Below are 27,505 nucleotides of genomic sequence, written 5' to 3' on the forward strand. Positions count from 1 at the left end.
GGTCCGCAGCGGAGGACAGCACGAAGCAGCGCAAGATCGCCGACATCGCGATCTTGCTGCAGGCTGCTTCGGTACTCTTAATGGTGCGGGGAGGCCAGAGGGTAAGAACTGGACATCGGGGGGGGGGGGGGGGGGAAGACGCCGGAGCACCCCCTCAGGGCTTACACCCGGGGCGGACCTCCCCCCCCCCTTTAGTACGCCACTGCTTTTTTGAGTTGCTCAGACTTGTAAGAACATAAGAACTGCCATACTGGGATAGATTGCAGGTCCAACAAGCTCGGTATCCTGTTTCCAAACCTGGCCAACCCAGGACACAAGTACTTGGTAAGATCTCAAAAAGTAGAACAAATTTTATGTTGTTTATCCTAGGAATAAGCAATGGATTTCTCTAAGGGGTCCTTTTATCAAGCTGCGCTAGCAGGGTTAGCGCGTTGGATATTTCATCACACGCTAACCCCTGCGGCTGGCTAAAAAATTAATGCCTGCTCAATGCAGGCATTAGCGGCTAGCGCGGCAGGTGGTTTAACGCACGGTATTACGCACGTTAAACCCCTACTGCAGCTTGATAAAAGGACCCCCTAAGTCCATTTTAATAATGGCTTATGGACCTTTCTTTTAAGAACTTAGCCAAACTTTTTTTAAACCCTGCTAAGTTAATTGCGTTCACCACATTCTCCGGCAATGAATTCCAGAGTTCAATTACATATTGAGTGAAGAAACATTTTCTCCTGTTTGCTTTAAATCTACTACTTAGTAGCTTCATTGCATGCCTCCTAGTCCTATTATTTTTAGAAAGAATAAACAAATGACTCGTATCTACCCACTCCAATCAGTATTTTATAACCTCTATCATATCTTCCCTGAGTTGCCTTCTACAGTCCTCCATCTCTTTGATCATTTTTGTCACCCTTCTCTGTTTCTTTTTTTTTTTTAATTCTGCTATAACTTTTTTGAGATGTGGCAACCAGAATTGTATGCAGTATTCGAGGAGTCCTGCATCACTTTACACCTGTTCACATTAAACATCAACTGCCATTTTGATTCCCAGTCTCCCAAGGTCCTCTTGCAAGTTCTCACAATTCTCTTGCGATTTAACAACTTTGAACAACTTTGCGTCACTAGAAAATTTAGTATCTCACTAGTTATTCCCATCTAGAGAATGACACGGGGGAAAAAAATTTATCTCAATATTTGCCCTGTCCCCGCGAGCTTGGTCCATGCCCCGCCCCAACCTACAGGCTCGGTCCCCATCTCTGTTCCATCCCCGCGAGCTTGGTCCCTGTCCCCGCAAACCATCTGATCCCATTTTATAAACACAATACAGAGCAAGGATCAACAAAATCCGTCTCCTTCGATGGCAAGAAGGTTCTGGAGCAGCGCTACGTACAGGAAGCTTCTAAGAGACTGGTGGGCCTGTCGCAGGAAGTGCTGAGATTCACAGGTTTGTTGTTTGGGGGTGGGGTTGCTGCCCGAGATCGGGAGCCAGGGTGCAAGTGCTGTTGGACCTGCGATAGGGCGAGAGGGAGAGGGCTTCTGCTGCACCCGCGATCGCAAAGGGGGGGGGCTGCTGACCAGGAGGGGTAGAAAGGGAACCAACTTGCGACAGATCCTTTACTGCAGGGTCAATGCTATTCACCAATCCACGGGGCCATGAATGGCCTTATCCCCGTACCTGCAGCAATCAGTCATTTCCCCTCCCCCCCCATCTTGTGGGTTACCTGTGGCTACAGTCACCGTATAATTCTCTATTCCATCTCTAGATAATTGATAACTATGTTAAAAAACAGTGGTTCCAGTACAGACCCATGGAGAACCCCATTATTTACTCTTCTTCATTGAGAAAATTGACCATTTAAACCAACTTTGTTTTCTATTTTTAACCAGCTCTGAATCCATAATAAGACATTACTTCCTAATGGATGACATTCTAATTTTCTCAGGAGACTTTCATGAGTTACATTGTCAAATGCTTTTTGAAAATCCAGATATACAATATCACCTTTATCCACGTGTTTATTTACTCCTTCGAAGAAATGGAGTAGATTGGTGAGGCAAGATTTCCCTTGACTAAATCCATGTTGGCTCTGTCTCATTAATCTATGCTTATGTATATGCTCTGTCATTTTGTTCTTTTTAGAAACATGACATTAAATAAAGGCCAAAGGAACCCACAGTGAATGTTCATTTTTCTTGGATAAGAGATAATAAAATACGCTGAGATACTGACGCTTCACACACGTTGCTTGTTTCAGGCTGAGAGGAGGGGCTGTGGGTTTCTGAAGAAGGGGTTTATTTCTGAAAGCAAGCTGGGAAGAACCTAAACAATAGCGCTCTTTCTTTTGAAAGAGGTTGAGGAAAACGTTTGAAGAATGACATTTCTCCACATGGCAGCTGAGTCATGCTGCATTTACTGAGATAAGTTTAGTTTTCACCATTTAATTTTTGTTTCTTTTTTTTTGCCTTTTTGGCGGTCCTCTCTCTGCATGTGTAGATTGATACGACTGCTAATCAGAGTCTATGTGAAGCTGATGTCAAGATAGTATCTGATATGCAATAAAGAAGAGTACTATGATTGGCTGTTTCAGCATCACAGATCCTCACTTTGTGACATTAAGCTAAAATTGTTGACAATAACTGATATGTTATATTATGTGGAGTGACAATAGGCAAAGTAAGTCCTTGTTAGTTACAATGGATACTGAGTTGGGGATAAAAAAAATTAGATAAGATAGATTAGATAGACAGATAGATGAGTATAGCTACTTAGACTGTGAGCCCACTAGAGACAGAGAAACTACTTGCAAATAGAGCACAGCGGCTGCTAAGAAAGCAAATAGAATGCTAGGAATAATCAAGAAGGGTATTACAAGCAGAATGAAAGAAGTTATCCTGCCGTTGTATCAGGCGATGATGCGCCCGCATCTGGAGTACTGCATCCAATACTGGTCGCCGTACCTAAAGAAGGATATGGCAATACTCGAGAGGATTCAGAAGAGAGCGACGCGTTTGATAAAAGGTATGGAAAACCTTTCATACGCTGAAAGATTAGAGAGACTGGGACTTTTTTCGTTGGAGAAGCGGAGACTTAGAGAGGATATGATAGAGACTTATAAGATCACGAAGGGCATAGAGAAAGTGGAGAGGGACAGATTCTTCAAACTTTCGACAACTACAAGAACGAGAGGGCATTCCGAAAAATTAAAAGGGTGGTGGCCACCTGGAACGTGCTTCCAGAGGGAGTGATAGGACAGAGTACGGTATTGGAGTTCAAGAAGGGATTGGACAATTTTTTGAAGGAAAAGGGGATAGAAGGGTATAGATAGAGGGCTAGTATACAGGTCCTGGACCTGATGGGCCGCTGCGTGAGGGGACGGAATTGGATTTCAAGAAGGGATTGGACAATTTTCTGAAGGAAAAGGGGATAGATAGAGGACTAGTATGCAGGTCCTGGACCTGATGGGCCGCCGCTTGAGCGGACTTCTGGGCATGATGGACCTCAGGTGACCCAGCAGAGGCACAGCTTATGTTCTTATGTTCAAATAATGTATACAGCACTGCATATGTCTAGTAGTGCTACAGAAATTATTATTAGTAGTAGTTCTGCACCCAGAGCAAAGACTTGATTTTTAACAGATACACAAGGGATATGGAATTGAGAGAGTTTTGTAGAATCACAGTTAGGACCGAGAGGGAAGAAAGTTGGCAGACCACGCACAGGCAGTGAAAGGGAAATGCTGTGTAGCATTCAATTATTAGCTGAGATTAATTCTTTTAATCATGACTAATAAAGCACAGTTACTTACCGTAACAGGTATTATCCAGGGACAGCAGGCAGCTATTCTCAACCTCTGGGTGACGTTATCCACAGAGCTCAGATGCGGATAGGTTTGCAAGCTGATTTGCTTGCAGAACTTAGAAAGTTTGCAACTGCCGCACCGCGCATGCGCAAGGGCCTTCCCGCCCACGCAAGTGTGCGCGTCTCCTCAGTTCAAATAGCTAGTAGAGAAGCCAACCAGGGGAGGTGAGTGGGTTGTGAGAATAGCTGCCTGCTGTCCCTGGATAACACCTGTTACAGTAAGTAACTGTGCTTTATCCCAAGACAAGCAGGCAGCTTATTCTCAACCTGTGGATGACCTCCAAGCTAACCATAATGGGATGGTGGGAGTGTTGGCAATTCAGGAGAATAAATTTTGTAATACTGCCTAGCAGAAATGGCCATCCCCTCTGGAAAAAGTATCTAGACAATAATGAGAGGTGAAAGTATGAACCGAGGACCAAGTGGCAGCTTTCCTCAATAGGAGTAGTTCTAAGGAAAGCTACTGATGCCGCCATGGCTTTGACTTTATGGGCTGTGACTCGATTCTGTAGATGCTGTCCGGCTTGAGCATAGCAGAAAGAGATGCAAGCTGCTAACCTGTTGGCGATGGTGCGCTTGGAAATTGGATGTCCCAACTTGTTTGGGTCGAAGGAAACAAAAAGTTGAGAAGCAGATCTACGTGGTTGAGTGTGTTGCAAGTAGAAAGCCAAAGCACGCTTACAGTCCAGAGTATGCAGAGCTGTTTCTCCAGGATGAGAATGAGGCTTTGGAAACAACACTGGAAGTACAATAGATTGATTGAAATGAAATTCTGAAATCACTTTAGGTAAGAATTTAGGATGAATACGGAGGACCACCTTGTCGTGATGGAATACTGTGAAAGGTGGGTCCGCTACTAAAGCTTGTAGCTTGCTGACCCTGCGAGCGGACATAGGAGCAATGAGAAAAAACACTTTCCAAATGCGATATTTAAGATTAGCCGAATCCATTGGTTCGAAAGGAGACTTCATCAATTGAGCAAGAACAACATTGAGATCTCAAACCACTGGAGGTGGTTTGAGAGGTGGTTTGACATTTAAAAGTCCTTTCATAAATCTGGAAACCACAAGATGAGCAGAAAGGGGTTTCTCTTCAATAGGCTGATGAAAAGCAGCAATTGCACTGAGGTGGACTTGAATGGATGTGGATTTGAGGCCTGATTGAGACAAATAAAAAGGTAGTCCAGAACTGAAGACAAGGAGGTAGATTGAGGCTCCTTGTGATGAATGATGCACCAAGCATAAAATCTAGTCCAATTCTGATTGTAGCATTGCCTAGTGGTAGGCTTCCTGGAAGCCTCTAAAATGGCCTGTACAGATTAAGAAAACTGTAGAGTGGCAATTAAGTTGAGAGATACCAAGCTGTCAGGTGTAGAGTCTGCAGGTTGGGATGAAGTAGAGACCCCTGACTCTGCGTAAGCAGAGATGGAAAAACTGGTAGAAGCAGTGGCTCTCTGCTGCTGAATTGAAGTAGAAGGGAGTACCAAGGTTGCCTGGGCCACCGAGAATCTATTAGAATCATGGTGGCATGTTCCTGTTTGAATTTGACAAGAGTCTTGAGAATCAGAGTAAATGGACGGAATGCATAGAGAAACTGATTTGTCCATTCCAGAAGGAAAGCATCTGCCTCGAGGCGATGAGGAGAGTTTATCCTGGAGCAGAACTGAGCCAGTTTGTGGTTGTTGGGAGACGCAAAGAGATCTATCTGAGGAGTTCCCCACTGAGAAAAAATGTGATGGAGAGGCGAGAAATTGAGAGAGTTGCAGAAGAAGACTCAATTTGTCCGCCAGACAATTTTTCTCTCCTTGGATATAAACTGCTTTCAGGAAGGTGTTGTGATGGATTGCCCAGGTCCACACCTGTTGAGCTTCCTGACAAAGAGGGAGAGATCTTGTTCTTCCCTGCTTGTTGATGTAGTACATGGCTACTTGGTTGTCTGTCCGAATGAGGACTACTTGGTCGTGAAGAAGATGCTGAAAAGCTTTGAGAGCATTGAAGATCACTCTGAATTCCAACAGATTGATATGACACTGACGATCTGTTTTGGACCAATGACCTTGAGTAAGGAGACCATTGAGATGAGCCCCCCAAGCGTAGGTCGAGGAATCTGTTGTTAGGACCTTTGATAAGGGGGCGTTTGAAACAGTAAACCTCTGGAGAGATTGGAAGAGAGCATTCACCAGTGGAGAGACTGCCTCAAGGAAGGAGTCACTTTGGATGCATTGAGAGAATGGGTCGCAAGCCTGTGCCCACTGAGATGCCAGGGTCCACTGAGGGATTCTGAGGTGAAGTCTGGCTAAAGGAGTCACGTGAACTGTAGAAGCCATGTGACCCAGGAGAACCATCATGTGTCTTGTGGAAATTGTAGTCAAGGAAGACACTTTGTGGCAGAGATGAACGAGATCATCCCGACATTGTTGAGGAAGGAATGCTCTGAGTTGCACAGTGCCCAAGACAGCTCCGATGAACTGCAGAGTTTGAGAGGGCTGTAGCTGGGATTTGGGAAAGTTACCCCAAACTTTGCAGGAACCACGTAGTCTTTTGGGTCACTTCAATAACCCTTTGAGATGTTGAATCCTTGATGAGCCAGTCATCCAGGTACGGGAACACCTGGAGGCCATGGTTCTGCAGAGCTGCTGCCACTACCGCTAGGCACTTGGTGAACACTCTTGGAGATAAAGCCAGGCCGAAAGGCAGCACTGTACTGAAAATCTGAGGAACTGTCAAGAGGCTGGATGAATGGGAATGTGAGTGTAAGCCTCTTTGAGATCTAGCGAACATAACCAATAGTTATGATCCAGAAGGGGAGTATAATGATGCTAGATACAGCATGCAAAATTTCTCCCTGACAAGAAATTTGTTGAGGGCTCTGCAATCCAAAATGGATTGCAGATCGCCCATCTTCTTCGGAACTAGGAAGTAACGGGAGTAAAAACCCCGGCTCTGCTGTTCCAACAGAATCTCCTCGATGGCACAGAGCCGAAGCAGAGCTTGAGCTTCCTGAAGGAGAAGGGAGGTCTGGGATGGATTGGAAGGATACTCTCTTGGAGGCAGATCTGGAGGAACCTGGATGAAACAAAGAGAGCATCCTTCCCTGATGATGGACAGTACCCAGAGGTCTGATGTAATGATCTCCCATCGTTGGTAAAAATGATGGAGATGACCTCCAATGGGAAGGGGAGAGGACAGAGGCAGAATGATTGAGGTTATGCTCTGTAGTAGCTGGTCAAAAAGGCTAAGAGGCTTTAGATGCAGCAGATGTCTGAGGTTTCTGTTGCCTCTGTTGCTGTTGGGGTTTCTTAGGAGGCACCCTGGTATAAGGAGCTGCTCTCTGTGGAAAATGTTGCTGATAAAATGGTACAGGACTGAAACCCTTAGAGGTGAAAGGCTTAGGCTTAGGACGAATAATGGAAGCAAATGACTTCTCATGTTCAGACAACTTCTTAGTGGTTTCCTCGATAGAATCATCACATAAGTCATTTTTCTTGACAAGAAATGTTGGCGAGGCAATCCTGTAGATTAGGGTCCATGTCAACAGTGCTAAGCCAGGCAAACCAGCGCATGGCCACTGAGAAGGCAGTGACCCTCGAGGAAAGCTCAAATGCATCATAGGAAGATTGGAGGAGATACATGCAGAGTTGGTGAAGAGTAGTAATGGTATTCTTAAAACCTGTAAGACGATGTTGAGGAATATACTTGAAATATGCAGGCAGTGTGTCAACCAAATGCTTGAAGTAGGAGATGAATATAAAGTTGTAATTCAAAACTTTGGTTGCCATCAGAGAATTCCGGTGTCCAAACTTGTCCATGATCCTGCCTTCTCTTCCAGGCGGTACAGTGGCATAAACCTTAGAAGGGTTGTTCCTTTTCAAAGAGGACTCCACAAGAAGGGACTGATGTGATAATTGAGACCAGGAATGAATAAGGTGTTTCAAGGCAACTCAGCTTCAATGCCAAAAAATGCAAAGTCATGCACCTGGGAAGCCAAAATCCATGCAAGATTTACACCCTAAATGGCGAGATTCTGACAAGAACTAAAGCAGAAAGAGACTTGGAGGTGATTGTCAGGGAAGACATGAAGGCTGCAAACCAAGTGAAGCAAGCTTCATCCAAGGCAAGGCAAATCATAGGTTGCATACGCAGGAGTTTTGTCAGCCGTAAACCTGAAGTCATTATGCCACTGTATAGATCCATGGTGAGACCGCACCTGGAGTACTGTGTGCAATTCTGGAGGCCGCATTACCGCAAGGATGTGCTGAGACTAGAATCGGTCCAGAGAATGGCCACCAGAATGGTCTCGGGACTCAAGGAGCTCTCGTACGAGGAGCGGTTACGGAAATTGCAGCTCTACTCACTCGAGGAACGTCGAGAGAGGGGAGATATGATCAAGACATTCAAGTATCTCACGGGCCGCATCGAGGTGGAAGAAGACATCTTCTTCTTCAAGGGTCCCGCGGCAACAAGGGGGCATTCGTGGAAAATCAGGGGTGGGAAACTGCACAGTGACACTAGGAAGTTCTTCTTCACTGAAAGGGTGGTTGATCGCTGGAATAGTCTTCCACTTCAGGTTATTGAGGCCAGAAGTGTGCCAGATTTTAAGGCCAGATGGGATAGACATGTGGGATCTATCCGCAAAGATAGATAGGGAGGGTCACTGGAGTGGGCAGACTTGATGGGCCGTGGCCCTTATCTGCCGTCTATTTCTATGTTTCTATGTTTTCTAAGGTTCCTCTTCAAAGTTTGAGAGAGGAGTCTATTAATGGGTATTTTGAGAAACTCCGGAGGAGGTCAAAACAAACCCTTCTCCTCTAAATACTCAATAGTGCATTTGGAATCAGAGCCCAAATTAATCTTGAGCTCCTTACTCATTTGACGTAGAAAAGTCGAGAAGATCTCTTCCAAGGTAGGTAGACCTTGAGGGGGAAGGGGACCTCGAAGCGCCTCGAAGAGCAGAGAACAAAGGCGAAGCTCCCCTGGAGTACTCACACCTGAGACCTGAATATGTAGGAAGAGATGAATCACTAGGAGAAGAATCCCTCGATGAAGGAGGTGTCCTTGAGCAACTTTGGAGTAGAAAGCCTCGAATAGGCCCAAGGTGTAGAGAGGCGAGGCGTGTCTTGAGAAGAGGATCCTTTCCTTGATGGATGCCTCAACTGGTGTGGAGAATTGTGCCTCGGACCAGGCAGGTCTTGCTGTCGAGGAGTTTCTGCCCTATGCCTCGAGAAGGGTGATGCCTTATGCGAGGAATGAGGGCTAGAGGCTGGATATCGAGACACCGCAAGAGATTGAACTGCTGGTGTCGAGACATCTCGAGGCACTGACAAGGACTCGGCTCCTTGAATAGCATGCTCATGCTCCAGATGAGACACTCACAAAGAATCGACTCCTTGCATACAGAATGTGGAATCCTCTCGAGGCACTCCCAAGTACTCAACTCCTTGTATACAGTGAGTGGATTCAGCTCGAGACCCAGCCAAGGACTCGACGGCAGGTGTAACTGTTGAGTGTTCAGGCTGGACTGCAGAAAGCAGAGTTGAGGCAGATGGAAGTTTGGTAAGGATATTACCCAACTGACGATCCAAAATGGTCTGGATCATAGCCTCCAAACATGTCTCCGAGACTGGAGGGTCTGGAACTTTTCGTGGAGGAACTGTCTCCGAGGAAGAACGACTCCTCGGTAGCTTGATAACTACTGCTGGCACCTGACCTGAGGGAGGCAGCGAGCAAGTGTCTCGTCAGGAGAAGACTTAGCAGATTTGCTCGAGGACGCCTTAAACAAGGTCGAGGTAGAAGGCGGAATCCCCGTGAGAGGCTTGACCAGGGCAGGATTAATTCTTCGAGGGCTCCTAGGCACACAAGTACACTGGCCCCCCCTGCCTCGCCCATGCCCTGCCCCTACCCAGCCCATGTCCCGCCCCCATTTATCTGTTTTCTTATTTACTTCTTTATTTCCACTTGTATTTTTTTTTAATTCAAAACAAAGATTAGCATACCGGTGCACTGTTTTTCTTCTATGCAACCCCTAACATCTCTGAACAAATCCCCCTTCCTAATCACCTACTTACCCAGGACTTTAACTCTGAATCCTTTTCATGCATATATAAAAGTGTTCAAATATTTGTAAAGCAGTAATACTATCCAAAATATAAGTCTATATTAATAACCAAGTTTACAATGCCTCTCAACTGCCTCACTCTACATCAACCAACTGTAACCCATATGTATGTATAAACAACCAAATCTGTAACTTCTCTAGTACGTTCCACTCCATGTATGTTAACTTGCAACAAAACAACAAGGCAAGCAGTCCACCAAAGAATCCAACATGAAACACAAGAAGATTGGCAGAAAATAAGGACATTCAAATCAGGTTCTCCATTTGAACTCGATGACGTTTGCGAGCTTGAGGTTGAAGTGTAGCGCAGCGAGTACACAACTCTGGATGATGGTCAGGTCCGAGACACTGAATATATCACCTATGTGGGTCAGTGAGGGAGATCGTGCGCTGGCAACGGCTACACTATTTGAAGCCTATGACCGGCCTGGACATAGGTGGAGAGATGGCCTCAGCAAAATCGAAATCTGGCAGCGGGGGCCGCAAAGCAGACCCCACCATAACAAAGAAATAAAATTAATTTAAAAAAAAAGAAAGAAAAAACATGCAATAAACACAGCGACCCTAATTTAAAATAAGAAAATACAAGCCGCGGTGAGAGAAGGCACGAAGTTTAGAACTGAGTCTAGCGCAGAGCATCGAAAACACAACTTCTCGGCTCCGCAGAAAACAGAGAATTGAGGAGATGCATGCCCTTGCATGGGTGGGAAGGCATTCGCGCATGCGTGGTGCAGCAGTCGCGAACTTTCTAAGTTCTGCAAGCAAATCAGCTTGCGAAGCTGTCCGTATCTGGGCTCCATGGATGACGTCACCCACAGGTTGAGAATAGGCTGCCTGCTTGTCCTGGGATAATTATCATGTTAATTGCAACTAACATGCAGCTCTAATAAATATAAACTATGCACACAAATGAAGGTTGAATGAAAAGCTATACTTCCACCTTCATAGCTTTTATTATAAAGGTATTGTAATGAATAAATATACATACACAGGTTAATATTTCCCTATTCCTTTATTTAATTTTCTTTGTTATTAATTCTACTCTGAAAACTATTTCAAGAATCTGCTGTGTGTGTGTGGGGGGGGGAGTAATTTTTTTTATTGGCTGCTATGCATGCGTACATGTGTTTAAGACTCAGGATGTTAAGATTGCAAACTGTATTTTTTCAAGTCAGCAGAATTTATATTAATGTCAAGAAGGTAGGCTAACAAATATTTGTGGATATTTTTCTGTGTTTAAATCCTCTGTGGTTTTCCAGTTCTCCCCTGCCCCTGCCCTGTGAGTAAGCCTGCCCTGCCTGTTTCCATTCTAATTAGAAGCAGACAACTTGAAGTTGAATCCAGTAAGGACTGGAAGTTTCAAGTTTAAGTTTTATTAGGATTTTATATACTGCCTATCAAGTTTATCTAAGCGGTATTACAATCATGGTACCCGGTGGGCTCATATCTAATGTACCTGGGGCTATGGAGGATTAAGTGACTTGCCCAGGATCACAAGGAACAGCACGGGTTTGTACCCACAACCTCAGGGTGATGAGGCTGTAGCTTCAACCACTGCGCCACACACTCCTCCAGCTTTAGTCAAAAGAGGGGAAACAGTAGTAATCAGGAGAAAGTTTCTGTGCTGTACGAGTTGTTACTACATCTTATGAAAAATAAATTGGCTAGCACAGAATTATTACATAAGTCCTTACTGCCTACAAAATGGGTAAAATTAAGTGCTTACGCTGTAATTTTTATTAATGGCTGCTCGTTAATGGCTAACAGCGCATGGAACTTAATACAAAAATGGAGAATCAGCCATTTTACAGCTGCGGCAAAAATGACTTTAGCACACAAGGGTGCACTAAGGTCAATATTTGCCACAGCTTAATAAAAGACTCCAAAGTGATTAAGGAAATCCCTTTCCATCTAATTTACTCACCTGATCACAGACACAAAGTACATAACACAAGCATGTATATATCTACCCAAAAACACTCCCCTATACATACACTGTACATATATTTACACACAGAGGAGTTAGAAAGAATTCCATTGGTCTATGCTCCATGTTTCTCTTCCTGACCCAAAGAAGATGGAAAGAATTATACAAAAGGAGAAGCCAAAAATTTCTGCCTATCTGGAGGCAAAGCAACTCTCCAAAAATTTATTAGAATGGGACAATATTTGGCATGTGGGGAAAACACAACATATTGAGTTTGAAAATGGGCCAAATCAGACTGGGGTTCCAGAGAAATAAATTCCCCCTAAAAAAACAGCCCAATGCATTTCTGTGGAAGGAGTTCTACCTTCTGTATCATACAAACACAATGAAACATATCAGTTTGGGAATTCCTGCCTCTCCCTGTTCTCTACTATCCCAACCTTTAAGCTACCTCCTGCAACTGTCCCACCAACCCAAAAACTGCTGAACCTCCAAAATTGGCAAGAAACAAAATGTCAGACCAAGCCACAGAAGTTGATCCAAAACCTTTAATAAACAACAATTGTGGGAGGGGTAAAAAAACACAAAGCCCAACTTACTATGTATCATCCAGTACTGTGAGGGAGAGAATTTATAGCATCTGAAGCAGCCCATCAGGGCAAAACTTAGCTACGTTGAGCTTTGTGTGCTTTATTCCTCCAGCAACTGTTGTTTATTAAAGGTGTTGGATCAGCTTCTGTGGCTTGGTCTGCCATTTGTTTCTTACTGCCCTGGCCCTGCCCCACCACCTTGCAAACGGTCTCATCCTATCTACTTCTCCCATTCTAGTGTATAAACTGCCTTACTCACAAAAACTATCCCATCACAACTCTCCCACAAACCCACAATCTGCCCCCATCTAAAACTGCTCCATTACCCCCAACTATACATACACACACAAACAAACAGGAATTGCAAATAATTTCCTGTAATGTACTGCATTTAAAACTATTCATATCTTTTTATTGTTGTTATTTTTACTGTGAAATGTTCTGACTGAATTCTATTGTTTCCTTATTGTTTGTTTTGTGTAGAGCCAACTGATATCCACTGCCATGGAAAACTGGGATATGACTAAATTGTATCTCTGACCTTCCTCTGTCTCTTTTTAGTAAATTTGATTTTAACTAGGTCTCCTTTTGGGGATTTATTGGCTGTTTTTATTGTGACTTTGTTTTGCCTGCAAAGATACACACACAATCAGGGAAATCATACAAAAGAGAGGCATACACACATACAAACAGAACACAAAAAGGGCAGTTCTATAACTAGGTGTCTGCAGTTATGTATGTCTTGCATACATATGTAAATGCTGAGAAAATTGGCACATACATAATTGTACTATGTTTTATTCTATAAGGTAAAACAATCTATAATTGGTTAGACTGGATAAATCCTCAGGGGAACTGTTTAGTAGTGCTTCACTTCGGGTGAATCGATTTGAATCGGTCCAAAACAAAATCAACAAAAAAATCGGCTTCCCGATTCGCCTGACCCTCCCCCCCTCGCCCCCTAAAGCATGTCGCAAGGCTTTAGAAGGCGAGGGGGGAGGGTCAGTCGGGAAATGCTGCTGTCGGCTCCCCCCCCACCCGGTGTCTGGCTTCCACCCCCTGGCCTTCTGCTTTCCCCTGGTCTCCCCGCACTGTTTACCTTCCAGGAAGAGCCTGCAAACAAAATCGCGGTGCTAGCGAACTTAGTACCACTTCGGAGCTGTTTCCTCCGTCGCAGGGGACAGGCAGGCCTTCAGGGGTGGGATGCAGACCTTTAAGAGGGGGACAAGCCTTCAAGGGGGAAACAGGCCTTCAGGGATAGTGGCACAGGCCTTTAGGGGTGGGGTGCAGGCCTTCAGGGGGGGGACAGACCTTCAGGGGAGGGGGGCCCTGGTACAGAAGTACATGGAGGGAGGGAAGGGGGGGATTCAAAGAGATGTGCATATACCGGACTTTGGGGAGGAAGAAATGGGTCTGAAAATAGAAGAGAGGGAGAGAGATGATGGACAATGGGATTTAGGGAGGGAAGGAACAGAAAGGGAGAGAAGTTGGATGCAAGGGATGGTGTGGAGGGGGGATAGAGATACTGGATAGGAGGGTAGTTGGGGAAAAGAAAGGGAGAGATGATGGTGGGTGGGGAAGGAAGGAGAGATGATGGATCTGTGGAGGGAGACAAAAAAAAAAGAAAGATTACAGACCTCCTAGGGAGGGAAGAGAAACGGAAGGGAAGGACAGAGATGGAAGATGGATGGTTAGCAGGGAGAAAGAAGGAGACCCTGGCAAGCAAGTTATCAGAAGACAATCAGAGCCTGAGACCAACAAAATTTGAATAATGACCAGACAACAAAAGGTAGAAAAACTAATTATATTTTCTGTTTTGTGATTATAATATGTCAGATTTGAAATGTGTATCCTGCCAGAGCTGGTGTTAGACCACAAACGTGAGCTAAGATTTAACAGAGAGAGGAAAAGTCTTTTTTTTTGTTTGTTTATTTTGTTTACAAAACAGCGCCAGTGTGGTTAGGAGAAGGCAAAGGGGGGGGGGGGGGTGAAGAGGCTGTAAAATAAACCCACCAGGATGTTTGAAAAAAAAACCAAAAAAAACAAAACACCTAATTGGACAGGAAAATTGAATCGAATCGAAAAACCAATTCAATAGGCTGAATCGAATAGAAATTTTTTTTCCTGAATTGGGCAGCACTACTGTTTAGCCTTGAAGAAATAGAAAAGTAAGCCTATTAAAAATGTTAGCGGACCTCAGTATGAGCTCTTGGTATATAAACGGGAGGGGGGGGTTGAAGCTCAGGCAGCAACTCATGGGTGACCAGCATCAGACAAAAGTCTAAATAAGCACTGCCTCATACATCATCTGGTCCAGAATGTGCAAACCACGCAAGTAAAGTGCTAGAAAAATCAAGGTTAAACAGTCACACCTGAGAAATTTAGCTTTAAGACTATATAAACTCCTAAGAATCTACCTTGTGAATGTAATAAGGTGCAAAATATGATAAAGTGCTATAGATAATCCAAACTAGAAAAATTGATAATAAATGTACTCTAAAATAAAAGAACCCCTCTAAGTATCTTATTGTGTTAATAAATAAGTTGATAATATCATATGAACAAACTATAAATCTTAATAGTTTAATGATATCATACAAACAAACTATAAGTACATAAACATTTGTATGTGTTATAATAATTCATAAATTACTCAAAATCGTTCCTAATGCTTCATGACAGTTCATCTATCTACAAGCAGTTCATAATGTCACTTCATTCGTGAAACATTCTGGTCAAAAATCACAATACACTGTCTTGTTTCAAAAATACTGTCTTGTTTCAAAACTACTGCCACTCGAGGAGTAATTAGCTAGTCCTGTTTGAAAGAAAGATACTGCCACTCGACAGAGCTCCGTTTCGTTGTCTTTGTCAGGAGCGGGAAGTACTTGAATTCCATTCAACAGAATACTGTTCAAAACTGTCGACTCTAAATTCCAAGGCGTGAACAAATTAAAGCAATCGCAACGGAAGAGTTGAAAATGTTTGTAATGGCGTCTCAGGAGTTTAAGAACGCCCTGGAGAACCAGCAGGAACAGCGTACAAAATGACGTGATGACGTCAGAAAGACGTACAACGTTGGGACACTCCAAAATCTTAGGGGGAGATGGCACAACCAATCCAAAAATAAATACAAGGAAAGTAAGAAGAAGAAGAAATGAAAAAAAGGAAATAAAAAGGGATAAAAGACAGGGGAAATAAAGAAAGAAAAATGAGAAAAATGTGACAAAACCTAAAATAAGGTTTGAAAAAAATCCCAAAAGAGCCACCAGATCATAAAAATAATAAACCTAGGACATTAATTAATAAAGCATCTAGCCACATTCTCATTGAGTCCCTTGGGAAAATAGGATTTAAGATAAAAAATCAAAAAGTTTTCTTGTCTTAAAAGGTAAGTATGTTTATCACCATTAAAGGTTGGAGAAATTTGTTCCAAGACACACCATCTTAGCTGAGAAAAGTCATGTTGGTAAGTGATGTTATGAGTCACCATTGGAGCAGTGGTTTTGCCTGTCTTTAAGCAGCTCCGGTGTTCAATCAGCCTAATTCTAATGCTGCGGGTAGACCATCCCACGTTTATGAACTTACAAAGGCAGGAAATCACATAAACCACATATTTAGACTCACATGTGGTATTGGACCTAAGATGATAGATTTTCTTGGTAATAGGTTGTGTCCACTGGCTGCCTGAAAGAGATGTATCACACACTGAGCATTTACCACATGGGGAATGATGTCCAATGCCCCTGGGATGCCGGGGCTCAACTCGGAAGTCAGAAGAAACCAGATACTCAGAAAGATTCTTGCCTCGAGTGAAGGCGATGCAAGGATTTTCATGAAAAACTGAATGTAGCTGTAAAACATGCCAATGAGATCTAATACTTGCTGCTACTTCAGAAGCCTGAATGGAATGAGATAGTAGACAAATCTGGTTGGAGGGAACTTCTTTGTTGTTAGTACTAGTCAACACGAGGTCCCGATTCAAATGCCAAGCTCTGAAATAGGCTTTTTTGATGACATTTCTGGGGTAACCTCTAGCTAAAAATCTCTTTTGTAAGAATTTAGCTTCTTGCTTGAATTCCTCATTGGAAGCAGAAATCCACCTAATGCGTAAAAATTGTCCATTAGGAATTGCTGCCTTCAATCGTTTTGGGTGGCAACTCAAAAAAGACAACAAATTGTTCCTCTCAGTCGACTTGTGATGTACGCTGGTAATTGTCCATTCTCCAAAAATACATTAGTGTCTAAAAATGTGATGACATATTTATGACAAGTCATGGTGAACCGTAAATATTGAGTAAGAGAATTGAGCCATTTGACAAAGTCTAAAAGTTGCTCCTTAGAATCAGTCCAAACAAAGAAAATATCGTCTATGAAACGCATCCAGCCCAACACTGAACAGAATTGGGAATTGGTGTACAAAAAATCTTCTTCAAATTTAGACATGAACAAGTTAGCTATACTAGGGGCAGCCACAGTGCCCATAGCAACCCCCTGGGATTGTTGATAAAAAGAACAATCAAACCTGAAATAATTCTTGGTAAGAACCAGGTAAGCCAAATTCATCAAGAAGGAAGTAGCTACTCGACATGGGAAATCCCGTTGATTCAGAGTTGTTTGAACAATATTCAAGGCTTGATCTTGAGGAATACTGGTGTATAGGTCCACTACATCCAAGGTGACCAGCCAAACTTCAGACGTAGGTAATTGTAACGTTTGTAATTTACAAAGAAAATCTGTGGTGTCCTTAATGTAAGACCTAGCTTTACCCAAAAACTGGGACAAGGGTTCTAGCACAGTGTTTTTAAGAGAAACAATAGGTCTGTCAGGAGGGGATCTAAGAGTCTTATGGATTTTAGGTACTGTGTAAAAAACTGGAGTTCTGGAGTGAGGAATTTGAAGGAAACAACTTTCTGCTTTAGTAATCATCCCCGATGTCAGAGTTTCCTGGATCACTTTACTTTTCTCAAGCTGGATAATTTTAGTAGGATCATGGTCAAGATGAATATAACTGTGAGGATCATTTAATTGCCGTAGAACTTCAGATTGATATTGTTCTCTATTCTGAATCACTATAGAACCATCCTTGTCTGCCGGTTTGATAATCAGTTGATGGTCTTGCTGTAAAGATTGTAAAGCTTGGGATTCCACGGTTGTCATGTTGATAAAAGGTTTTTTTCAATGGCTGGACTCAATCTTTTCCAAATCCTTCAATACCAAGTCCCAAAAGGTGTCTATATGAGGATCAATGGGTCCCGGGGAACTCCAAGTTGATTTAGGATGTAATATGGATCCATATAACTCTGGAGTGATCCTAGAAAAATGTAATTTTACTTGTAGGTTCTGTATAATATGTGCCAAATCACATCTAGTTTTAAAAGGATCATGTTTAACTGTAGGCACAAAAGATAAACCCTTATTGAAGAAGTTGACTTGATCCTCCGAAAGACTGAACCCAGAAATGTTGGTGACTAATACATCTTGGGACTGATGGACCTCGTTTGCGGACAGTTCTGTTGATTGTACTGTATTCTGTCTCGTCCTCTGCGTCGACAGGTCAATTGGCCTTGCCTATTCTGTTGGCCTAAAAAATTCCTGTCTCTGGATTGGGATCGTGAGTCACTGCCACTAGCTGAGCTTTGATTGTCATCCGAGAAACCTTGATAAACATTAGAATGTGGTTTCTGTGTTTTTATTCTATAAGGTGGCATGTAAGTTCCTTAACATATAACTACAGGAGGTGTACACGTGGACAGAGCATGGGAAGAATATGGATGTGTCTCCAACCTATGTATGTAACTTATAGAATACTATAGGTTTTGAGCACTGCTTGGTGCACTTAGTTATTATACAACACTGTGGGAACCTAAGGGGTCCTTTTATTAAGGCGTGCTAGCCGTTTCAGTGCATGCTAAACGCTAACACATCCATAGACTATAATGGGCACTTTAGCATTTAGCGCTTGCTAAAACGGCTAGTGCCTTAGTAAAAGGACCCCTAAGTAAATGTAAATAATTACTGTATTTACGTAAAGGTTTTGCCAATTTTACTTGTAAAGAAGAACAGGATAACATTTATTACTTTTACTGAAGTAATAATTTTGCCCATTTTTACTACTTTTACCCAATTACATTTGATGCTTGCAGTTAAAAAGTATTCGAAGTTGAACCTTGTTCCTGTTTTTTGGGACTATGTGTTTGGGTATGTATAGGATGGGAGGAATGGGGGAGGGTATGCCAGGGGATGACAAGTGTGAATGGTGGGGACTGAATGGGAGTGGTATGAATGAGATGAGAGTGGAAAAGTGGTCTTATTTAAAGAAATAATGTATTTTAAATAACAAAACTGTGTTTCAATAAATACTTGTGGATTCAACTCCCCAAGGAAACACCAACTTTATTTTAAAGAAGCTGAATGTATGTATATATCAATAGGTTTTGTCCAAGAGACTCATCTTCTCCTAAGCTGTGAAAAACTTTTCTCCCATAAAATTTCTCTCAAATTTATTTTGCCTCTAATAGAATTAAATCTAAAATGAATGGGGTTGCAATTTTGTTGGCAAATTCATTATGTCCTGTAGTGGAGAAGGTTATTAGAGATAAGGAAGGAAAATTTATTTTATTAAAGGTGCAAATGGCTCTTTTAAGGGCTCCTTTTACTAAGCTGGGATAGCGGTTTTAGTGCACGCAGAACTGCCGTGCTTGTTATACGCTAACGCCAGCACTGAGCTGGCGTTAGTTCTAGCCACGTAGCGTCTATTCTTAAACCCACAAAATGTAGAGCAGATTGGGAATGAATTGCAAAATTATTTAATGATTAATGTGGATGGAATTACATCCCCAATAAGTATATGGGAAGCTTTGAAAGCTGTTTTAAGGGGGAAACTGATTTCTTTGAGATCCTATATTTATAAATCACGAACTCAAAAAAGAAGGGATCTACTTTCTCAGATATATCAACTGAAATCAGAATATATAAATAAAAAAGGACAGTAATAATATAATTAGTAAAGGAGAGTTTATAGATATAAATCTGTCAGAGAAGCTTAAACAATTGAGACTATGGGCTCCTTTTACAAAGGTGCGTTAGGGCCTTAACGCGCGGAATAACGCATGCGCTAGCCGCTACCGCCTCCTCTTGAGCAAGCGGTAGCTTTTCGGGTAGCGCACGCTAATCTGGTGCGTGCGCTAAAAACACTAGCGCGCCTTTGTAAAAGGAGCCCTAGATTTACAAGAGATGGATTTGGAAGATATTAGTGTAAAATTACAATCAGTACAACAAGAATATTTTGAATCAGCCAATAACACGGGGAAATTGTTAGTGCATAAATTTTGTAAGAAAGCTTTAAGGAATTATGTTACTAAAATAACTGACCAATATGGTAAGCAATGTACATCTCATCACATTCAAAATGCCTTTGTTCAATATTATAAGAAATTGTATACTCCGGAATATGAAGAATCAATAGATAATTTATCTAAATTTTTTGAACAGCTGAATATTCCTTCTTTGTCGACAGGAGAATCTGAACAATTATCTAAGCCAATTATTGAAGAAGAGGTTTTATGGGCCATTAAGGATATGAAAATAGGAAAATCACCAAGCCTTGATGGCTATTCAACAAAATTTTATAAAGTGTTTAAAAGTTATCTGGTTAAACCTCTTGTAGCCTTCTTTAATGGTTTGGATAATGATTCTCTTCCACCACATTCATGGAGATTGGCTGGAATTACTCTAATTTTGAAACCAGGCAAAGATCCAAAGAATTGTGGCTCATATCGACCGATATCAGTCCTAGGAATAGGTTATAAAATCTTCACAAAAATTTTGGCAAATAGATAGCAACGATATGTCCCTCAGTTGGTGAAAGATGACCAGGCTGGATTTATAAGGAGGAGACGTAATGTTGATAATATCCGTAGAGTATGTCATTCATTATGGAAAGTTCAGCATTCAGGAGAGTCGGCCCTAATTTTTGGGATAGACGCTGAAAAGACTTGGGATGAGATACTTGGAAAATACTATTAGCAAAATGTCTGGAATAAACAATTAGACTCTTTATTATATGTATCTATTTCTAGTAATATGGTAGAGAATGGCTATAAAATGTTGTATCAATGGTACTATACTCCTGTACGTCTAAAAGCTATGCTGGAGAATGTGTGGAGCTCAAGGCTCTTTTATCCATATTTGGTGGAATTGTCCCAAGGTACAAATCTTTTGGGAACAAGTAATGAGTTTTGTATCAGAGGTATTGGGTATTCAAGTGTATAAAACTAAAGAATGTTGTTTATTGAATATGGTTACATTTGAAATATTAGATCACTATAGGAAATGGATTGGGCTAGTTATAACATCAGCACGAATGGTATTAGCTGCATATTGGGGGGGGAAAAAAAAAAAGATATACCATCAATTAAGATAGTACAATGTAAGATAAAATTTGTCTATAATATGTCTAAATTAACTGCAATGAGAAGAAACCAAATATCCATTTTTCAAAAAATATGGTTTAAATATAAAGTCTGGGAAAAGGCTGCTAAATTAGAATAGATCACAATGGTTGGAATTTATAGCGTTTGTGTCATCTCCTGGCCTTAGGGGAGAGGGGGTGGTCAGGTTTTAATGATTTGGATAATTATAATAAGAAAGAACATGATTTTGATAAGTAGTGTTATCTGTTATTTCTTCTTTATTGTTTGTTATTACAATAGTGAATGGTTTGGGGACAATTTGGAAGGAAGGAAAATATTATTATTATAGTGATCTATATGGCTGCTATGTTGTATGATTTTGAAGCTTTGTATTTTGAAATACTTTAATAAAGAATATTTTTTTAAAAAAGTAAAAGTGGAAGGGAGACGTAAATCAGTGTTCTTCAACCTTTTTGCACCCGTGGACCGGCAGAAATAAAATAATTATTTTGTGGACCGGCAAACTACTAGGACTAAAATTTAAAAACCCCGTTTACGCCCCATCTCCGCGAGCTCGGTCCCCGCAAACCATCTGATCCCATCTGCACAAGCCGCAATTATGATTTTATATTGAACGTATTTTATTAAAGTATAAAAAGAAACAATATTCTGAACAATTGTGATTTTATAAATACAAATATACAGAGCACGGAACAAAACCCCTGTCTCCCCTCCCCTTCACATATATCCCCTCTACTATCAAGAAAACTGAACAAGCCAAGTTATTATAGAATGCTACATAGAAATATCATGCTAACAGAATACTGCAGTCCCCAGTTATGTCTCTAGCAGGATATATAATTCAAATCTGATATATTTTAATGACAAAATAGAAATAAAATTATTTTTTTCTACCTTTTGTTGTCTCTGGTTTCTGCTTTCATCTTCTTTTCACTCTTTTCCTTCCACCATCTGCCCGTTCCATCCAATGTCTGCCCTCTCCCCCTTCCATATGTATCTGACTTCTTTCTATGCCCCTCTTCCTTGTCCATCCTCCTCCTTTTTACATCATTCATTCCAGCTTCACTGCCTTCTTCATTTTTATCTCTCCTACACCAGATCTAGCATCTTAATCCCTCTCTCATTTCTCTGCTGACCCCCTTTCCAGCATCAATGTCTCTCTACTTTCTCATTCCTCTCTCTCCCCTTTCTCTCGTCTGATCTCTCCATTCCACCCTGACCCCCTTCCCCTCCTGTAATCTCCCTGCCAGCTGTTTCCTTCCTTTTTTCTTTCTCCCTACCCTCCTTCCTTTTTTTCTTTCTCCTTTCCCTCCTCCCTCTATCCAACATTAACTCTCTTCCCATCCCTTTCCCTCCTCCCTCCCAGCAGCATCTCTCCTTCTTCTCCCTTCCCTCCTCCCTCTATCCAACATTAACTCTCTTCCCATCCCTTTCCCTCCTCCCCTCCCAGCAGCATCTCTCCTTCTTCTCCCTTCCCTCCTCCTTCTATCCAACATTAACTTTCTTCCCATCCCTTTCCCTCCTCCCCTCCCAGCGGCATCTCTCCTTCTAACTTCCTTCAAATCCAGTAACAGCTCTCCCTTTTCCAGCACCTTCCCAGCCTCCTACAGTGGCTTCCTCTCCTTCCAGCAGCTCTCGGTACTTGCCTGCAGGAAGTTGCCGGTAAATCACTGCCCTGGCAAATAGGAGAGCTGGTGGGAGGGGAGGAAGTCACTATGAAGGCTCCCCAGGATCTTGTTCGCACACGCTGACCATCTCCCTCCACCTGCACCTGAATCTGAAGCTCTCTCCGGTCTAATCGCAACTTCCCCGCGGCCCTCTTCAGCAACTCAGCAGGGGTGGCGATCAAGACACGCTGCCGATGTCGGGACCTTCACTCTCTGAGTCCCGCCTATTTTGTTTCAACTTCCTGTTTCCGAACAGGCGAGACTCACAGAGGGAAGGCCCCGACGTTGCAGCCTGTCTTGATCGCCTGAGGCTGGGAGGAACATTAGTCAGCAGGAACCGCAGTCAGGAGGAACCGCAGTCGGCAGGAAATTTAACTGCCGACTTGATCTCGCCGGCCCTGCGCAGACCGGCAGAAATTTTCTGCAGACCGACACCGGTCCGCGGACCGGCGGTTGAAGAACTGTGACGTAAATGACAATTCCTCAGTAAACCAAATAAAACAGAAGAACTGGGAATAAGATTTTGCGATTGCAAACCTCATCATGCAAACAGTGGATATAACCTATAAGAACAGTGGAGTTGGGTTTGTACTGGTTAGATGAGTTGGGTCACTTTAAAGCAAAGATGAAGCTGAAGCTGATAGCAATTCTTAATTAACAGACATAAAGTAGTATTATTTTAGGCACTTAGGGGCTGATTTTGCAAGCCGCATCTGCTGCGTGTCAATCATGGACAGACACTGCTACCAGAATCAAGGATACTGGTGCCTAAAAAGGACCCTAGGTGTTGGAAATGTAGGCCAGGGTTTTACAGGTCTACACTTACGGCGCCAAGGGTCCTTGCAGAATTGTGGCCAGTGGTGCCTATGTGCCGAAGTCTAATGCCATCCCTAAACATGATCACTTCTGGAGTTCGACGTCACTAGGTGCTGCTAGGCACCATGGACCCAGGCACCGATTCTGGAGGGTACTTAGTGGCACCTAATCTTTTTAAATGAGTTTTTAATTGGTTTTTAATGTTGCAACCAATTATCACACCACTTAAAACCAATCAAAACACAAGTTAAGCACCAACATGTGAAACTTTCAGACTTTTAGAGAATCTGAGCCTTATTTTTTAATTTAAATATCAAAATATCTATTTACGTACCTTTACTTTTACTTAAGTACTTTGGCCTAGTACTTGAAACAACACTGAGTGTCCAATTATAACTGCTACTGACCTAGCATAAATGGTTGTTCATAAATGTAGGTGTTATCAACCCAGGTTTACACTGGTATTCTATAATGGCATCTTGGTTGGTACACAACTAGACTATTGTAATGTTATTTATACTGATCTCTCAAAATTTAATATTAGATGATTACAAACTTTACAAAATGCAGGTTTAAAGTTATTGGGACATTTAAAAAAATTTGATAAGGTAACTCCATTATTTTTACATTATTATTGGTTACCAGTCGCATTTAGGCCCAGATTCTGTATAGAACGCCTGGTCTGAGAAGCCGACGTGCGTCCTATACAGAATCAGGCCTAAAGCTGCCTAAAATAAACCAAATTCTGTAACCCACGTCCATGTCAGAGACAGCGGTTACAGAACCGGATTTATTTTAGATACGGCCTCTAAATTTATCACGGCAAGGGATCTCCCTGCTGCAATAAGTATAGGGCTGCGGATGCAGCCGCCAGTCTCCTCCCCAATGATTGCCGACAAAAAGGTGCCCAACCCCTCCTACCGTAAGATCCCCCACCCTGCGAAGCCCCCCCAAAGTTCGCTGGCAGAAGGGTGCCTGAACCCTCCTGCCGGAAGATCCCCCCACCTCGCGAAGCCCCACTCCCTGAAGTTCGCCAGCAGAAGGGTGCCCAACCTTCTCCTGCCAGAAGATCTCCCCCCCATGAAGTTCGCCGGCAGGAAGATAGCACCCTTCTGCTGGAAGATCCCCCTGCGAAGGTCCCCCCTGAAGTTCGTCGACAGGCGAGTGCCCAACCCCTCCTGCCAGAAGATCCCCCCACTAACACTCCCTCCCTCGAAGCCCCCCCACGCTAACACCCTCCCACTAACCTTACAAGTTGGGCGGATGGATAGGTTTTCCTACCAGCCGGCAGGCCTGCCTCCGTCGAAATGAGGCTGGCCTGCCTCTTCCCAGAGCATTGTGGGATGCACCGGGAAGGGGCAGGCCCGCCTCTTTTCGAAGGAGGCGGGCCTGCTGGCCAGTTGGAAGACCCGTCCAGCCAACTTGTAAGGTTAGCAGGGGGCGGCGGCTTTGCAGGAAGGGGAGTTAGCGAGGGGGTTTATCTTCCCGTAGGAGGTGTTGGGCACCCTCCTGCCGGCGAACTTCGGGGGGGGGGAGCTTCATGGGGGGATCTTCCGGCAGAAGGGTACCACCTTCCTATCGGTGAACTTCGGGGGGGGGGATCTTCTGGCAGAAGGGGTTGGGCACCCTTCTGCTGGGAAACTTCAGGGGCATTTTGCTGGCCTACACTGTAATCGTCTCCTGCTCTATTAGGGAGATGCGTACGGCCGCCTAGGTTCACCTAAGGTGACTTCCGTGGCAAACCACGCCCATGGCTAGCTTTAGGCGAACCTAGGCAGCCATGCGGGCCTCCCTGGGGTCCCGGAGGCGCCTACACTGTAGGCGGCCTGCGTGGGGAGCACTTTTTTAAGAAATGTGTGTCCTGATTGGCTGGTTAGACAGCTAGCTGCAAGATGCCTATTGCTGCCTACAATCGGGAAGCAGATTACAGAATCGGGGCCTTAAGTTCAATTCAAAATTTTAGTTTTAACTCATAAAGCATTACATACCTCTGAACCTAGCTATCTGCAATCTTTGACAATTCCCTATAAGCCAGATCATACATTAAGATCTCTGTAGAATAATAGATTGTTCTTACCATCAGTATCTAGAACTAGATGGGAATCGACTCGCAATAAGACATTCTTTTTTTTAGCTCCTAGCCTTGGAATCAACTTCCAAGTTTGATTCATATTGAAATTAATCATAAAACTTTTTAAAAGTTATTAAAAACGCATTTCTTTCAACACGCCTTTGGGATTGACTCTTTTCCAAATGACCATATTCACTAGTGGAGAGATTGCTAGGCAATTAGACTACAATATGATACTATCTTATTGACTGGATGATTTGCATGTATTCTGTAATATATGTTTAGTATAGATCTTTTCTATATATTATGAGTTCTTTTCTAAATATTTTAAAATAAACTGCCAAGAACTATTGCTAGATTTGGCAGAATATCAAATTTTAATAAACATAAACATTCCGTTGGTGCTTACTATTGCTCACTAGGGGCTGCTAAGCTACAATGGAGCATCATTATTCCTAACTGGAGACATTAAGTTATAGAACTGCCTCAAAAACGTGTGCGTACACATTCACAGAGAGAGGTGGAAAGAATTTCCCCACTTTTATGTTTTCAAAAGGTTCGTGGTTCTGTAAAACATAAGCTTAAAATACCATCTACAAAGAAAATTAGCAAGCTGCAAACGAATTGACTTTAATTCCAACAGCAGTAAAAATGTTCTCTCAACATGCTTGCAGGAAGAGACCCAGGGAACAGTGCTATGAAACAGGAATACAAAGTTTAACCTCCATTTCCAAATGCTCATACTCTTTAAACAGGTATCATTAGGTGTCTTGAAGAGTGATCCTAAAGGCTACCACCTGAAAGCCATAACCTATGTGAAATGAAATAATGATATTCAATCAATTTCCAGTTGAAATAATTAAAAAAAAAATAGAGAGGCTCAGGAACTGAAGCTCTTACTTCTTCATAAATAAGGAATTCCATCACTTGAAACCAATACCAGGCATACTATAAAGTTTCATTTTATCTCCAAGCTACCTCTCTTCTTATCCCAAAAAGTAAAGACAGAAGCCATAGCCTGGTAGATTTGGAAAGAAAGGATTTTAATTTTTACTTACATTATTATTATTTTTTTGCTCTTCCTCGTTACCCTTTGACTGCTCCAGAGGCACTCTGTTGAGCGGGGGACTTCCTTCCAGCAGTCCGTTTGTTAGCACAGGCTTGTACACCATTGCCATTACGTCCCTTTCTCTGGCCCAGCCCCCCTCGTGTTAGACCCTCTACTTGGGGAGACTGAAGAAGAAACAAATTAAAATATAATTTTTAGGTTAACCCTTCAAAACAAAACAAGGCAGCAGACCCATATTCCTTCTGTCCTGCATGTTTCCATCTACTCTGAATCTAGCTCAAAAATAACAGCCTCTTTGATACTGTTTACCCACATTCTTTTAATAATCTTTATAAAATTTTTAAATACATTATGGATGTATAAGACAAGAAGCACAAATACAAGGTGAAAATTCAACAACTTAGAAGCAAATGCAAAGCATTAACTCTTACGCTTCAATAAATACTTAATGGAATCAAAACATAAGGAGATGGGGCCAATGGCAAGTACTATACAGGTCTCCAGCTCAATCCTTAAGTCAAGTCTTCTGCTCACTAGGTTGCTAGAGGTTGCTGCAGAACTGATAAAGACAACCAGTAGAAAGATTCAGAGCCCATGACACAAAATTCCAAAACAAGACTCTGGTGCACAGCAACATTCTATCTTGAGAGACAGGGGAGAAAAGATAAAATTGCAAAAACATCTCTCAAGCGACTATGAATGAAGATTCATGGTACTAGATTTCAATTCTTTTCTGAATGAACAGGAGTAGAAAATTGCTGGATCAAACAAATGAACAAAACATCATAACACATGCAACTTAGGATTAGTAAATATAACATCAATCAAGGACCAACCCAATATCTAAGTTCAGTGCAACATGGAAAACCAAGATTTAGTTCCATGACCTAGTTCCTGTTCTACAGGCGAGATGGGGCTTGAATTATGGGTCATCTGTTACACCTACAAGCTGGTCACAAA

General features: G+C 42.5%; 1 protein-coding gene across 4 annotated transcripts in view; it reads right to left on the reverse strand.

Moving 5' to 3' along the window:
• GRAMD1C (GRAM domain containing 1C) overlaps positions 1-27,505 on the reverse strand; it is a 304,544-nt gene that overhangs the window by 242,957 nt on the left and 34,082 nt on the right. The window contains exon 2 of one of the 4 annotated variants that reach the window (XM_033941943.1): positions 26,535-26,709. The exons of the other annotated variants lie outside the window; for them this stretch is intronic. Within the exon in view, the coding sequence (XP_033797834.1) occupies positions 26,535-26,654 (120 nt within the window). The 5' untranslated portion in view covers positions 26,655-26,709. The remainder of the gene's footprint in view (positions 1-26,534; positions 26,710-27,505) is intronic. 4 annotated transcript variants of the gene reach the window in all.

This window comes from Geotrypetes seraphini, chromosome 4 (assembly GCF_902459505.1).
Source record: "Geotrypetes seraphini chromosome 4, aGeoSer1.1, whole genome shotgun sequence".
NCBI classification, from domain to species: Eukaryota; Metazoa; Chordata; class Amphibia; order Gymnophiona; family Dermophiidae; genus Geotrypetes; species Geotrypetes seraphini.